Consider the following 14,323-nt stretch of genomic DNA (forward strand, 5'->3'; position numbering starts at 1 on the left):
CCTGGCAGGTGCCTCTTGTGGGGCTGAAGCTCTAAAAGGCATGCCCAGGCTCTTGAACTTCTGAAAATTGTTGTATGCGGCTGAGAAGGTCAGTAAGTTTTCCCACCCTGCCATAGAGGGAAGCAATGGCTGACTTTCCCGTTAGCAGGGCAATTTGAAGTCCTTCCTTCTGCTCCATTTATGCTGGGAAATTTGGATCTAAACGATAGGCCTCAAAGAACCAGGTTTTATCCTTTTACAGACAGTAAATTATTTATTTCATAAATGCTGAATCACATAACTGAGATGAGTGTGTTAAATAAAGAAATGCCACATCTTACCATGCTGAATGCTGTGAAGACTATAGTTAAAAAGTGCTCTGAAGACAGGGTTGCCAACTTTCTAATCACACAAAACTGAACACCCCCGCCCTGAAGCCCAGTCCCTGCCTCACTCCATCCCCCCACCCAGTTGCTTGCTCTCCCCCATTCTCACCAGGTTGGGGTGGCGGATTGGGAGGGGGTACAAGCTCCAAGATGAGGGGTTCAGGGTGGGCTCAGGGCTGGGGCCAAGGGGTTCAGGGTGCAGGAGGAGGTGCAGGCTCCAGCTGGGGGTGTGGGATTTGGGATGGGGACTTGGATGAAGGGTTTGGGGTACAGGAGGGGGCTCAGGACTGGGGCACCAGGACGGAGTTATAAATAATTGGAGATATACCTATCTCTTAGAACGAGAAGGGACCTTGAAAGGTCATTGAGTCCAGCCCCCTGCCTTCACTAGCAGGACCAAGTACTGATTTTTACCCCAGATCTCTAAGTGGCCCCCTCAAGGATTGAACTCACAGCGCTGGTTTTAGCAGGCCAATGCTCAAACCACTGAGCTATCCCACCCTGAATTAGGGTATGGGAGGGAACTCAGGGCTGGGGCAGGGGTTTGGCGTGTGGGAGGGGGCTCAGGGCTGAGGTGTGGACTCTGGGAGAAAGTGAGGGTGTGGGAGAGGATTCCAACCTGGGGCAGGGAGGGGGTATGGGAGGCGATTTGTGGTGTGGCTCCGGCTGGGCAGCACTTATCTCAGGCAGCTCCCAGAAGCGGCTGGCATGTCTGCCTGCTAGGCAGAGTGGCCAGTTGCTCTGTGCAATGCCCACACCAGCAGACACCACTCCCGCAGGCATTGCCCTCACAGCTCCCATTGGTTGCGGTTCCTGGCCAATGAGAGCTGCAGAGCCATGGCTTGGGGCGGAGGCAGCTAGTGGAGCACCTGTAGCCACCCCTGTGCCTAGGAGCCAGATATGCCCGTTGCTTCTGGGAGCCAGGGAGCCTGCCTTGACACCACCCATTGGCCTTTTAGCAGACCAGTCCATGGTGCTGACTGGAACCACCAGGGTCCCTTTTGGACCGTGCCTTTTGGTAAAAAACCAGACACCTGGCAACCCTATCTGAAGATGAAAAATGAGTTAAGCACTAGGACATGTTTTTCTAGGGTCTCTATCGCCACAGTGGGCTAGCACCAGTCAGGTAGGGCTAATTCTCCACTACCTTGTACTTGTGGCCCAGATCGGATCTGCCCCCCTCCGCAACTGCAAAACCAGGCCAGCGACTCACCGCCCGCGGGGGCCAGGCACCGCCGCACACTGGCCTCTGCAGGCCCTAGTCGGGCGCTAGGGATACAGTAGCCCTGGGGCTGCGCTGAACTACACCAAGGCCAGGCCAGCGTAGACCTCAGTGGATGGGGCGCTGCGAACAGCGGCTCTGTAGCTTTGGGGCGGGGGCACGTAGAGGGGTCCGGGGCCGCCCCCCTCCGCCTGCGGGAGCAGGCAGCAAAGACCGAGATCACACGCTCGCAGCCGGCCTGCGCAAGCGCATTGCGGAAGCCATCCCTGCGCCCTCCGCCCCCGCGGGGATTTAAAGGGCCAGCTGCCGGGGGGTCCTGCCGGGCAGCCCCAGGGTCCTCTCTGCACGCTGGGCGAGGAACCGGCCACCCCAGGGCAGGCGGGAATGACGCGCCAGGCCCAGGCGGGGAGCGGCCGCCCCCTCAGCCTGGACGCGTAGGGCTAGTCCGGGGCGGGGGGGCTGGATTCTCTGGATCGCGGACATTCCAGGGGAGATAAACGACGCGGGCGGGCAGGCGAAGCGGCCGCTTGCCCTGCGCCCCCGCCGGGATCTCGCCTGCCCCGGGCTGGGGGATTCCAGCGGGAGCTCGGGAGCGGACGCTCCAGCCCTAGGCCCGTTATGGAGGCCGGGACTCTCCTGAGCGGCGCAGCCTCGGTGGCCGCGGTGCTGCCAGCGGGCGGGAGCGGGGAGCGCCTGGGGAGCGCCACCCCGAAGCAGTTTTGCGCCCTGTTGGGCAGGCCGCTCATCAGCTACACGGTGCGGGCGCTGGAGAGGTAAAGAGCCGCCCCACCCCCGGGACATGGCTCCCCTAACCCCCCTCTCCCACAGCCCCGTCTGCCGCCTCCTTGCCGCCCCTCCTACACCCCGGGACACGGCCCCGCCTCCACCCTCTTCCTCCCAGCAGCCCCTCCTATACCCCCCCCCCCGACTGCGCTCCCCACCCTCTGGGGTTAAAGTCCCTATTGCTCCCTTCACCTCGAGCCCGTGCCACCTGCCTGCCGCACCCTGCCCTGTGCCGCCTGGGGGCTCGGCCCCTTTCACCCCTAGCCCAGCTGCCACCCTGGGAACCCCAGATCCCTCCCTGGGGTTCTGGCACCAGCTTGTCTCCTCCATAGGGTGACCAGACAGCAAGTGTAAAAAATCAGGACAGGGGGTGGAGGGTAATAGGAGCCTATATAACAAAAAAGCCCCCAAAATCGGGACTGTCCCTATAAAATTGGGACATCTGGCCACCCTACTCCTGCTGCTGCCCACCATTCTGAGGTGCTTTGCCACTGGCTTCATGCTCCAGGACTTGTCACCTGCTGAGTTCCTGCTCCCCCAGCTCTTGCATACTCTGCTCGTTTATTGCCCCCTCCCCCCCCCCGTCCCCCTTCTCCCTTGGGCTTGTCTGCCTGCTGTTTCATATCCCTGGAGCTGTTGTCACTTGTTGCATGCCCACTCCCAAATACACTTGGCAAAGTTGGGAACCCCCCACCCTGCCTGGACTCAGAACCATAACCAATTCTATTTCTACTCCTGAAAAAAATCCATGGGTTTTACTGAGGGCTGGAGTAAAACAAGTGCAACTTCTGATGAGGTGAGCGTGAGCTGCACCCACTTATATGATGGGTGAATTTGGCTCTGTTTCTACGACAATATAGCTTTGTTAGCATTACCAGCTTGGGATAAGCAAGTGTTTCTCTCTGATATCAAAATATTTATATATTAATCAGATCCAGTTAAACCAAACAAGTCACTTCTGACTGTTCCTAATATGATTCTCCTGAATTAACTTTTCTGCCCATAGCCAAAGCTTTTGGCAGTGAAGGTGTGGTTAAGTGTTGATTGACGTTTCTGAGAGAGAGGGAGAAATCACATCCTCCAGTGCAGAAATCACTGCGGGCCTCCTTTATGCCTGCCTCTGGCATCACATATGCATTAAAACCCTGCCTTTACAGAAAACATGAACTGTCTTGTGGATTTAATTAAAGTTCAGTTGAATTGGAAATTGATACCTAACATAATGCAAGGCTGCATCTGTGGCTCTTCTTTTTATGCTGAAGCAAAGAATTCAAGTATTGGGACACTTCAGCAGTTAATATTTTTTCCATTTTACAAGGTTGCTGGTTTTTAGACATGTTACTGTCTGTGGATGGGTAATAAATCTTTAATTTATAGTTTCAAATGTTAACATCTATACAGGCCTGGCCCTTGGGTCATTTAAAATGTGGGAGACACATACTATAGACCAGGGGTGAGCAAACTTTGGCCCACCAGCAGTTTTAATCCGGCCCTTGAGCTCCAACTGGGGAGTGGTATCTGGGGCTTGCCCCACTCAGGTGCTCCAGCTGGGGAGCAGGGTCGGGGGCTGCTCTATGTGGCTCCCAGAAGCAGCGGCATGCCCCTTCCCCCGGCTCCTATGCGTAGGAGTAGCCAGGGGCCTTTGCTCTGCATACTGCCCCCACAGCTCCCATTGGCCAGGAACCACAGCCAATGTGGGTGGTGCCTGCGGAGGAGCCAGAGAAGGGGCATGCTGCTGATTCTGGGAGCCGCTTGAGCTAAGCACTGCCCGGAGCCTGCACCCCTGAGCCTGCGCCGCAACCTCCTGCCCCAGTCCTGATCCCCCTCGCACCTTCCTGCACCCCTCGATCCCAGCCCAGAGCACCCTCCTGCACCCTAAACTCCTCATCCCCAGCCCCACCCTGGAATCTACACTCCCAGGTGGAGCCCTCACCCCCTCCTCGCACCCCTGTCCCAGCCCAGAGCCCCTTTCCCACACCCTGAATTCCTCATTTCAGGCTGCACCCCAGAGCCCGCACCCCCCAACCAGAGCCCTCATCCTCTCCCACACCCCAACCCCAATTTTGTGAGCATTCATGGCCTGCCATACAATTTCTATTCCCAGATGTGGCCCTCAGGCCAAAAAGTTTGCCCACCCCTGTCCTAGGCTAAGAAACTCATTGGCAATCATTCTGTTTAGTCAAATGCAACAGAATGTAGTTAGTGGACCAATATTTGCTGTATATTATCCAAAAATAAAATTGCAACTTTTTTTCTCATTTGATTTACATCACCTGTTTGATTTATCAGAGGGGTAGCTGTGTTAGTCTGGATCTGTAAAAGCAGCAAAGAGTCCTGTGGCACCTTATAGACTAAGGCCTTGTCTACACTACAGGACTATTTCGAATCTACTTAATTCGAATTTGTGGATTCGACCTTATGAAGTCGAATTTGTGTATCCATACTAAATACACTAATTCGAACTTCTGAGTCCACATTAACGGGGCCGGCGTCGACTTTCGAAGCGGTGCACTGTGGGAAGCTATCCCACAGTTCCCGCAGTCCCCGCTGCCCATTGGAATGCTGGGTAGAGCCCCCAATGCCTGCTGGGGGAAAAAATGTGTCGAGGGTGGTTTTGGGTAACTGTCGTCATTGAACCGTCAATCACGCCCTCACTCCCTCCCTCCCTGAAAGCGCCTGGGGGCAATCTGTTCGTGCACTTTTCTGGTCAGTGACAGCGTGGACGCCACAGCACTGCAAGCATGGAGCCCGCTGCGATCCTCGCCGTTTTCTCCTCCTCGCACTTTATCGTCCACCTCTTCCACATTCAGCTGCTGAGAAATTGGGCTACTTTTCAATGGTTCTGCAAGCACTAGGGGACCATAGGGGACGTTTTACCAACATGAACGTCGTATGGCCGGGCAAGGTTCCTGATGCGTGTGTTCTCAGGAACTGTGGGCTGCTCAGACGCCTGCTGGAAGGTAGTTTCTTCCCGTACCACGAAATAACTGTTGTGGATGTGCATTTGCCTATAGTGATCCTCGGTGACCCAGCCTGCCCGCTAATGCACTTGCTCATGAAGCCCTATACAGGCGCCTGGGACAGCGACAAGGAACTCTTTAAATACCAGCGAGCAGCGTGACCTGTGACTGTTCAGTTTCTTTACAGAGAAGCTGAACCTGCCCCTGTTTCTTTACCCAGTTACTGTTGACTCTCCTCTTCGGTTAAATACCCCGTTCTCCCCGTTTCCTCCACTTCCAAGACACGTGTAAAAATAAAATACATGTCACACTGTTACTGAGGAGAGGTTTCTTTATTCATGACTTTTCGTTAAAGGGTCGAAACTGGAACGCAGACTGCGGTGGGTAGGGTGTGCGCTGATGTAAAGACCGCCTCTAAACTCAAGGAATGACAGGCTCCTGCTCCTACAGCGGTCCGCATTGCCGGACTGCTTGTTTCAACGGAGCCTGCCATCCCTCCTTTTTGGGATTCTGTGTGCGGGGGGCTATGTGGCCTTGTGGCGGAGGAGGACGGATACAGATTCCTCTGCTGCGTGACTCAGCGGTCCACGACAAGGACCGCTGTATAAGATCTGTACCTGCCCTCCCCCGCTAAAAAGTCACATCCCCACCGCCCACACAGAACCTGGAAACCACCTCCCATACCGACCACGGTGCCTGCTGACTGCACTGTGTGTGTTACCCGCTGCTGATCCGGCCCCCGTGTCTGTACCCTGCGAAAGGTGCCTGTCCTATGCAATTAGCAACGCACTTCCCCACGCACCCCATTCAAACACAGTCTTCAGTGAAGAAACATGACGGAAACAGTACTTAACAGCAAAGTATTTTTATTACTTAAGTACACAGTTATGGGATGGGACTGGGATTGGGACTTGTTTGAGTCCGGAAGGGAAGGACTTATGCAAATGTAGGGTAGGAGAGCTTTTGGTTACTTGAGCACTCTGCTGGGGTGCAGTGACAGTATTCACGGCCCAGGGCGGGCATCCTCCTGGTTATTTGAGGTGAGGGGGGAATGTGACTTTGTGGCGGGGGAGGGCAGTTGCAGAGATACTGCCGGGGGCTCTGTCCTGCAGCGGTCCTGCAGAACATACACAAGTCGCCGGAGCGTGTCCGTTTGCTCCCTCAGTAGTACAAGCATTGCTTGAGTCGCCTGCTTGTGTTCCTCACGCCACCTCTCCTCCCATTCGCTGTGTGAGCGCTGGTACAGAGAGACTTTCTCCCTCCACTGCCTCTGCTGGTCCGCCTCGGCTAGGTAGCAGCCCACACATTCATCGAAAATCGTGTCCCTTGTCTTTTTCTTTCGCCGCCTAATCTTCGCCAGCCTCTGCGAGGTGGATGCTGTGGCAGGTCTGGAGACAGTGGAAGCTGTGAGATGGGAAACAGTTAGTTAATTCCTTGCAATGATACTTTTTTGCGAACAATTAACTGAGTCTAGGCTGTCTCTGTGAATTTTTTGTTGAGACCCCTGTGCCTGCTGTTGCACAAATCATTTGCGCGGTGGATTCTGGGTACATGTCGCCAGTCATTCCTTCCTCCGGGAAAGCAATGGCAGACAATCATTTCGAGCACGTTTTCCATGAAATGCCCTGGCACACGCCATAGCGTGGCAACAATGGACCCTATTTTGCCTTTTGTATATGTCACCGTATGTGTACTGGATGCCGCTGACAGAGGCGGACCAGCAGCGCTACACAGCAGCATGCTTATGCTTTTGCATGACAGCAGCGATGGTTACCAGGCATACTGCACCGTCTACCATACCATGAACTGGTAAGAAGACGGTAATAAGATGGTCATGGTTACCTGTCCTTTTGCACTGCGCCATTTGGTGCTGTCATAAGTGCCCCTGGTCGATCAGCCAGGGGCGCAAAAGCAAAATTTGGGAATGACTCCCCGAGTCAATCCCTCCTTTTTGGGTATCTAAAAATAGAATCAGTCCTGCCTAGATTATGGGCAAGTGTACTAGAGAACCACTGTATCATACAACCAGAGACCACAGCTGCTCTCTGTCCAATCCTGCATAAATTTTGAGCTGAACGCTATTCACAGGGTGCTCCTGAAACAACCCCAGCTGTTCATTCCGTTCTTCCCCAGCCTTCCTGGGTTCCAATACCATTGTCCCCCCACTTGTGTGATGAAGTAATATAGAATGCATGAATAAGACACAGGTAGTCGTTTGTGAGAAATGAGTGGAAGGAAGCCTCCAGCTGCAATGATAGTCCAGAGATGACATTAAGGGGTGTGGAGGAGGGAGCCACTCATCCCTCTGCTAGTCCAGGGGCAATTGAATCTTTTCTTTACAATGAAGGGTGGGGGCTGATGGAGCTCAGCCCCCTGTTGCAATGATGAGGACGGTTACCAGCCATACTGCACCATCTACCATGAAAAATTAGCAACAGGCGGCCTTGACCGACCTGTTCCAAGCAAGTTGGTACGGTCGTTATGGTTACCAGTCCTTTTGCACTGCCCCATGTGCCAATAGGCTGATGATGAGGATGGATTTCCATCTTATTGTACCATCAGCCATCCATAGCGTGGGGGGAGCAAGGATGTTGGTGTTGAGTGCTGCACCATCGCGTCTATCTGCAGCATTCAGTACAGATACGGTGACATGTAAAAGAGTCAACAGAGGATTGTTTTCCCTTTAACTTCTGGGGGTCGGGGGGCTGCGTAAATTGCCGAGCTATGCCCCGACCCACCGCGGACACTGTGTTTGACCCTAGAAGCATTTGGAGATCAGCCAAGAATGCAAATGCTTTTCGGAGACAGCAGGAACTATGGGATACCTTGCGTCCTCGTTCCCCCCTCCCTCCATGAGCGTCCATTTGATTCTTTGGCTTTCCGTTACGCTCGTCACGCAGCTGCGTGCTGAGTCTGTGCTATGCCGTCTGTCCGTTTATTTATTAAAAATACTTTGGACCAGGCGTAACGTAACATTTCTTCCCCTACTTAGATGCAGGAGTCTCCGAGCGAGATCACCGTGAGGACGGGCACTGAAGGAGATAGAGAGCGCATGCTGCGTGAAATCTAGCACGAACCACGGACCTATGCAGCCGTGCTCTGGGAGGCAGTGCTCCCTGAATACCGCGTGAAAGCCTCACGCGGAAAAGTGTGCTACCACGGAGCACCCAATAAGGCAGCTCTCCCCAGGAACCTCCTGCTGATGCTTATCGATTAACGGCAGGAGAGCTTCGTGGCGTTCTCCCAGGAGGATTTCTGTTCTATCACCATATATACAGAGACCTCCTTTTCACACACTTCAGATTCCTGTTATATTAAGAATAAAAGTTAACATGGTTAAAGCACTTACCGACAGATCCTACCCCTGATTCAGGATCCGGGTTCCTGGCCGGGGAGGGTTGGTAGGGGATCTCCGTGACGGTGATGAATAGATCCTGGCTGTCGGGGAAACCAGCGTTGTAAGCGCTATCGCCTGCCTCGTCCTCCACAAACCCTTCCTCATCTTCCCCGTCCGTGAACATCGTCGAGGAACTGTCCGTCGACACTGTCCCATCATCAGAGTCCATGGTCACTGGTGGGGCAGTGGTGGCAGGCTCCGTAGCGTCCGTTGGCCGCTTTGATTTTTTGGTAGGCTTGTCTGGGGTCCTTGATTTTCACGCGGCGCTGCGTTGCATGACGGCTGTATCCTCTGTCTGGATCATGGCTTTGGAGACCTTCTCGTAGGTCTTTGCATTCCGTTCGTTGGAGCGCAGCTCCGAAAGCACAGACTCCTCACCCCACACACCGATCAGATCGAAGAGTTCCCGGTCAGTCTATGCCGGGTCCCTCTTTCTATTCAGAGATTACATGAACTCCTCTGCTGGAGAGCTCTGCATTGCTGCCGGTGCTGCGGAGCTCGCCCCGATGTGCAACCAGAACGTCAGATTCAAACCGCCCAGACAGGAAAATGAATTCAAATTTTCGTGGGTCATTTCCTGTGTGGCTGGGCAGAGAATCCAAGCTCGGGCTGCTGTCCAGAGCGTCAACAGAGTGGTGCAGTGTGGGATAGCTCCCGGAGCTACTAAGTTCGATTTGCATCCACACCTAGCCTAATTCGAACTAGCCATGTCGAATTTAGCGTTACTCCACCTGCCGGGGTGGAGTACCAAATTCGAACTAAAGAGCCCTCTAGTTCGAATTAAATGGCTTCCTGGTGTGGACGGTTGAGCGGTTAGTTCGAATTAACGCTGCTAAATTCGAATTAAAGTCCTAGTGTAGACCAGGCCTAACAGACGTATTGGCGCACGAGCTTTCGTGGGTGAATGCAACTGACGAAGTGGGTATTCACCCACGAAAGCTCATGCTCCAATACGTCTGTTAGTCTATAAGGTGCCACAGGACTCTTTGCTGTTTGATTTACGAATTCAATATTCAAAGTATACACAAAAAAGCACTTTCCTTGAAGAGACTTTGCAATGATTCAAGACCTTCTGGTTTCAGTGCCTCTAGAGTGTCTTATCTGTTGACATATACCTAGTGGCAGGAGGCAGACTTTCCAATTCTAAAGAAAGGAGGGACTATACCCTTCCATACATTTTCAATCTTGCAGAAAAACCTCTGTTGTCAAAGATTAGGAAGCTGAACTCCAGCTAGTTGCTCAGTTGAAACATGAACAGGATTTCATCCTGCCAAGAATCTGCTACAATAAATTTCTCTTGAGGCTTGTCGGTTATGTCCTTCACATATTGTATTCTGGCTTCCCGTAACGTATTCTTACTTGACTTGAAATCTCACATGCCAAATTCCATTGGCAGACTTGTGTGTTGGTATCGCATAAGACTATTTCAGAAGTGGTATATATTAACTGAATCTCTGTGTTTTTTAAACAGCATTAGGGGCCAAATTTTTACCTGACGTTAACCATACCTTACTTTGCCAGTATAGCCCCACTGATTTCACTGCAGTTGTGTGTGGAATAAAGTGTTATCACTGTTCAATGCGAATATGGGCAACTGACTAATTCTGAGTTATTAAGTCTCATGACAGGCTTAAGGTTAAATGCTGCTACTGTCCCCCTTTTCTAGATGAGTAAATGGAGATACAATGTAATTAAGCGACTTGCCATATGTCTCAGAGCAAGCCAATGAAAAGCGCTGAGGAATAAAGCCCAGAAGCCCTAACTCCTAGCTTCATATATGCACTGATAGGTAGACATCCCTGCTTTCCTGCACTAGGATGGTTTCCTAAGCACACTTGTCACAGTTGAGAACTATTGCACCTATATTCTCCCTCCCTGGTTGAGCAAGTTCCCTGCTTTACTGTTAGTGGCCCAGCAAGTGAGACTGCCTAAGCAGGCCTGCTTTGCTTTTCTTCTCTGAGGCTATAAGCAGTGTAATTGCCTACTGTTATAAAGGTACCACCCAGCTCTTTCTAAGCAAGCAAGTTTATTCTTAAAACCATTACAGAGAAAACATGAAGAACAGTGATAGATCCTTCATGCATGCTAATAAGCTTACTGAAGACTACCCTAACTCCAACATGGGCTCTGGTAGGTGGCCAGTCCTTCAAACCTGTCCCTAAGGAGTGGGGCAGTGGGTCTGGTGTGTTTGCTGGATCAGAAAGAAGGATCTGTGTCAGTTTAAATTCAAGTTATTTATCCTAAAATCCTCTCTTTGTTGGTCTCTGGAGAATCCAGTTTGAATCACTCTATGTGAGTTTCTCTCGGTGGTGGTACCTCTGTAGAAGTGTTACAAATTGACTAGATTTGCCTAATCAGCCCCAACTGTTGTTAGTTCCTGGAGAGCTGTGGTCACCTACTGTAATCTGCCAGGGTATAGGCAGCTTACCTTGCAAGTGGAGCAGAACCTAGCCTGGTGGTTATGGTGGTAGTTTGGGTAATGGCAGGCAAAGATCCAGGGTTCAGGCTCCAGTCCAAAGGTGACATTGGAGTCATGGTTGAGGGGCCAAGCCAAAAGTCAGAACTGGAATCAAAAGCCAAAGGATAAACCAATGTCACGGTCAGAGCCAGGAGTCAGCAATCACATCTAAGCTAAAGGGTAAGCCGGAGTCAAAGTCAGCCAAGAGTTTGAGTCAGGAGTCGGAAACCAGATTTGAGCTAAAGCAGGGCTTGGAGAAAGGACTGAAGCAGTAGTGAGAGCAGGATAAACACAGCTGCAGGCAGAGGCGGCTCTGTATTTTGCTGCCCCAAGCATGGCAGTCAGGCGGCTTTTGGCAGCATGCCTGCGGGAGGTCCGCTGGTAACGCAGATTTGTCAGCGTGCCTGCGGGAGGTCCGCTGGTAACGCGGATTCGGCGGCATGCCTGTGGGAGGTCCGCTGGTCCCGCGCCTTCGGCGTACCTGCCGCCAAATTGCTGCCAAAACTGCGGGACTGTCGGACCTCCTGCAGGCATGTTGCCAAAGGCAGCCTCACTCCCGCCCTCACAGTGACCGGCAGGCCGCCCCCCCCTGCGGCTTGCTGCCCCAGGCCTGCGCTTGGTGCGGTGGTGCCTGGAGCCGCCCCTGGCTGCAGGCATGGTACATATTGAGCAGCCACTGGGGTGGTGTTGCTGCAAGGCTCAGATAGCAGCCTGATGGCTCCCCTGCCCAATCAGGAAGTGCGGGGTAAGGGCTTTTTGGGCCCAGCTGAGCTTGCTGGGTTGCCTTGTGACCAGGCTGAGAGCCACCTCTGCCCCTGATATCTTCTCCCATGACATTACAAACAATCCCTGGCCCATAATGATACACAAACTTAACATAGTAAGATCTCCCAAAGGTATTGCAGGATATTGCCATATTTGTCACAATACTGACCATCTTTATTAGGATGTCAGTTCATCCAGTTTTTGTCCAGGTTTCTTATGGTAAAGTTCTTGTGATGTCCAACTTTAACAGAGAGAGGTTTCCTCTGGAATTACTCTTTCTAGCAGAGATGTTTTTAAGATGATTTCAGGCTAGTGTCAGATTCTATAATTTACCATTGCTCGAAGACTTGATTTATTTAAACACCAGTGCTTCTCTTCCTTTATTTCTTAAGAAAAGGGTAACCTGACACAAATTCTTCATTTAAGCAAGAACGCATTCACTCTGCAAGTAGCAATATGGAGAGAAAAATCTAAACATTGGGTTTGGGTAGTGTTGTCAGTAACACTAATTCATCAGTTTTGTTTATGGTAAATTTAGCAGAAAAACATTTTTTTGGTGATGTTAAACTTATTGAAGAATAAATATTTTTCATATAGCCAAATAAAGACCTGCAAAATTACTGGTCAAATATGTTGGGCCAAATCATCAACTGATATAAATGGGAGTAGTTCCATTGAGATTGAGTGGAACTTTGCTGATTTCCACCAGCTGAGGATATGGCTTGATATAACTATAAGAATGATTGAACTGCATTAAGAGGTGACCATCAGAAATCTGTCAAAAAAAAAATCAATCCTCTGCACTTCAGTGATCTCAGTTTTGAAGTGGTTTCAAAGAAGTTACTCTAGATTTTCGCTATGATCAGAGTTGGGGGCCCATTATTTTGATCTCGTTTACTCATTTGGAAGTTGTTTTCCAAACTAGGATTCATGTCTATACTGTCTGGGGATTATCCCGTTCTATAACAATTTTGATTTGTGTGTGTGTGTATATATGGCAGACTATAAAGCATTTTGGGAGCTCAGAATAGATCTATTTCTCAGTTAGTGCATTTTACAGATTCATTTCCATATTATATGTGATCAGACCAGACTAAAAGCTTCTGCTTAAAAGTTTTTTTATAGCTGAAAAGAAGGGAAGAATGATATTTGACATTTTAAAACAAAATTTTCAAGCTGATTTTGATGTTTTTTTTAAATTGGTGAAGTTTACCATCAAAAGATAGAAGTTGAACAGTTTCAGGAAAGAATTAATCACTCTGCTGCTATATTGACTGTCTCTTGACATTCCATATAGAGTCACTAAATAATTTTGAAATATGTCTATAATCAGATCCTCAACAGTCAATGCAGCTGTGTGACATGGAATTCCTGTTAATGAGAAATCTGCAGTGTACTAAAACAGTAATATATTAATATTTTCCCTCATTCTTATAAATCACTTTGATGTGGGGCCATTGTATGGATCAAAGCATGGACTCTTTCCTTTCTAATCATTCTGGGCTACCTATGTTCTTATAGAACTAGATTGTGTCCTTAAGGCACAGCCCCAAATTAGATTTGCCAACCCTCCAGGATTATCTTGGAATTAAAGAGTAATATTTAATTAAAGATTATGTCATGTGATGAAACATCCAGGAATATGTCCAACCAAAACTGGCAACCCTACCCTAAGTAGAGCCACACCAGCCCAGGGTAAGCTCAAGAAGAGATTGTCCTTGATCTCGGTGGAGAGGGGTGCACTCAGCCGTATACAGGGTTTGTGCAGAGGTAGGGTGGAGCTGTGACCCCTTCTGGCAACTTTGTTGTGGATTGCACCAGTGGAGGCCTTGAGCCCTTCTACACCCTACATGCAATGTCTGATCATGGTCTGCCCTGATACTGTCCTCTACCATTATCAAAGAATCATAGAAATGTAGGGCTGGAAAGGACCTCGAGAGGTCATCTAGTTCAGCCCCCTGTACTCTGGCAGGACCAAGTAAACCTAGACCATGCCTGACATGTTTGTCTAACCTATATTTAAAACCCCCAGTAATGGGGATTCCCCAACCTTAGAAGCCTGTTAACTACTCTTACAGTTAGAAAGTTTTTCCTTATACTGTATCTAACCTAAATCTCCCTGGCTGCAGATTGTCCATTACTTCAGTGCACATGGAGAATAATTGTCTGCAGTTCTCTTTATAGCAGCCCTTAACATATTTGAAGACTGTTATCAGATCCCCTCCTCAGACTAAACATATCCAGTTTTTTAACCTTTCCTTATAGGTCAGGTTTTCTAAACCTTTAATCATTTTTGTTGCTCTCCTCTGGACTCTCTCCAATTTGTCCACATCTTTCCTAAAGTGTAGCGTCCGGAATAGGACACAGTACTCC

At 50.4% G+C, this 14,323-nt stretch overlaps 1 protein-coding gene across 4 annotated transcripts in view; it reads left to right on the forward strand.

The window, feature by feature from the left end:
* The first annotated feature begins 2,026 nt into the window (after window positions 1-2,026).
* The window catches only part of CRPPA (CDP-L-ribitol pyrophosphorylase A), a 175,985-nt gene continuing 163,688 nt past the window's right edge, over window positions 2,027-14,323 (forward strand). Inside the window, exon 1 of one of the 4 annotated variants that reach the window (XM_045007023.1) lies at window positions 2,027-2,360. In XM_045007023.1, coding sequence (XP_044862958.1) covers window positions 2,206-2,360 — 155 coding nt within the window. In that variant the 5' untranslated portion in view covers window positions 2,027-2,205. The remainder of the gene's footprint in view (window positions 2,361-14,323) is intronic. The other 3 variants (XM_045007021.1, XM_045007025.1, XM_045007024.1) reach the window with 3 other exon arrangements.

This window comes from Mauremys mutica, chromosome 2 (assembly GCF_020497125.1).
Source record: "Mauremys mutica isolate MM-2020 ecotype Southern chromosome 2, ASM2049712v1, whole genome shotgun sequence".
NCBI lineage: Eukaryota > Metazoa > Chordata > Testudines > Geoemydidae > Mauremys > Mauremys mutica.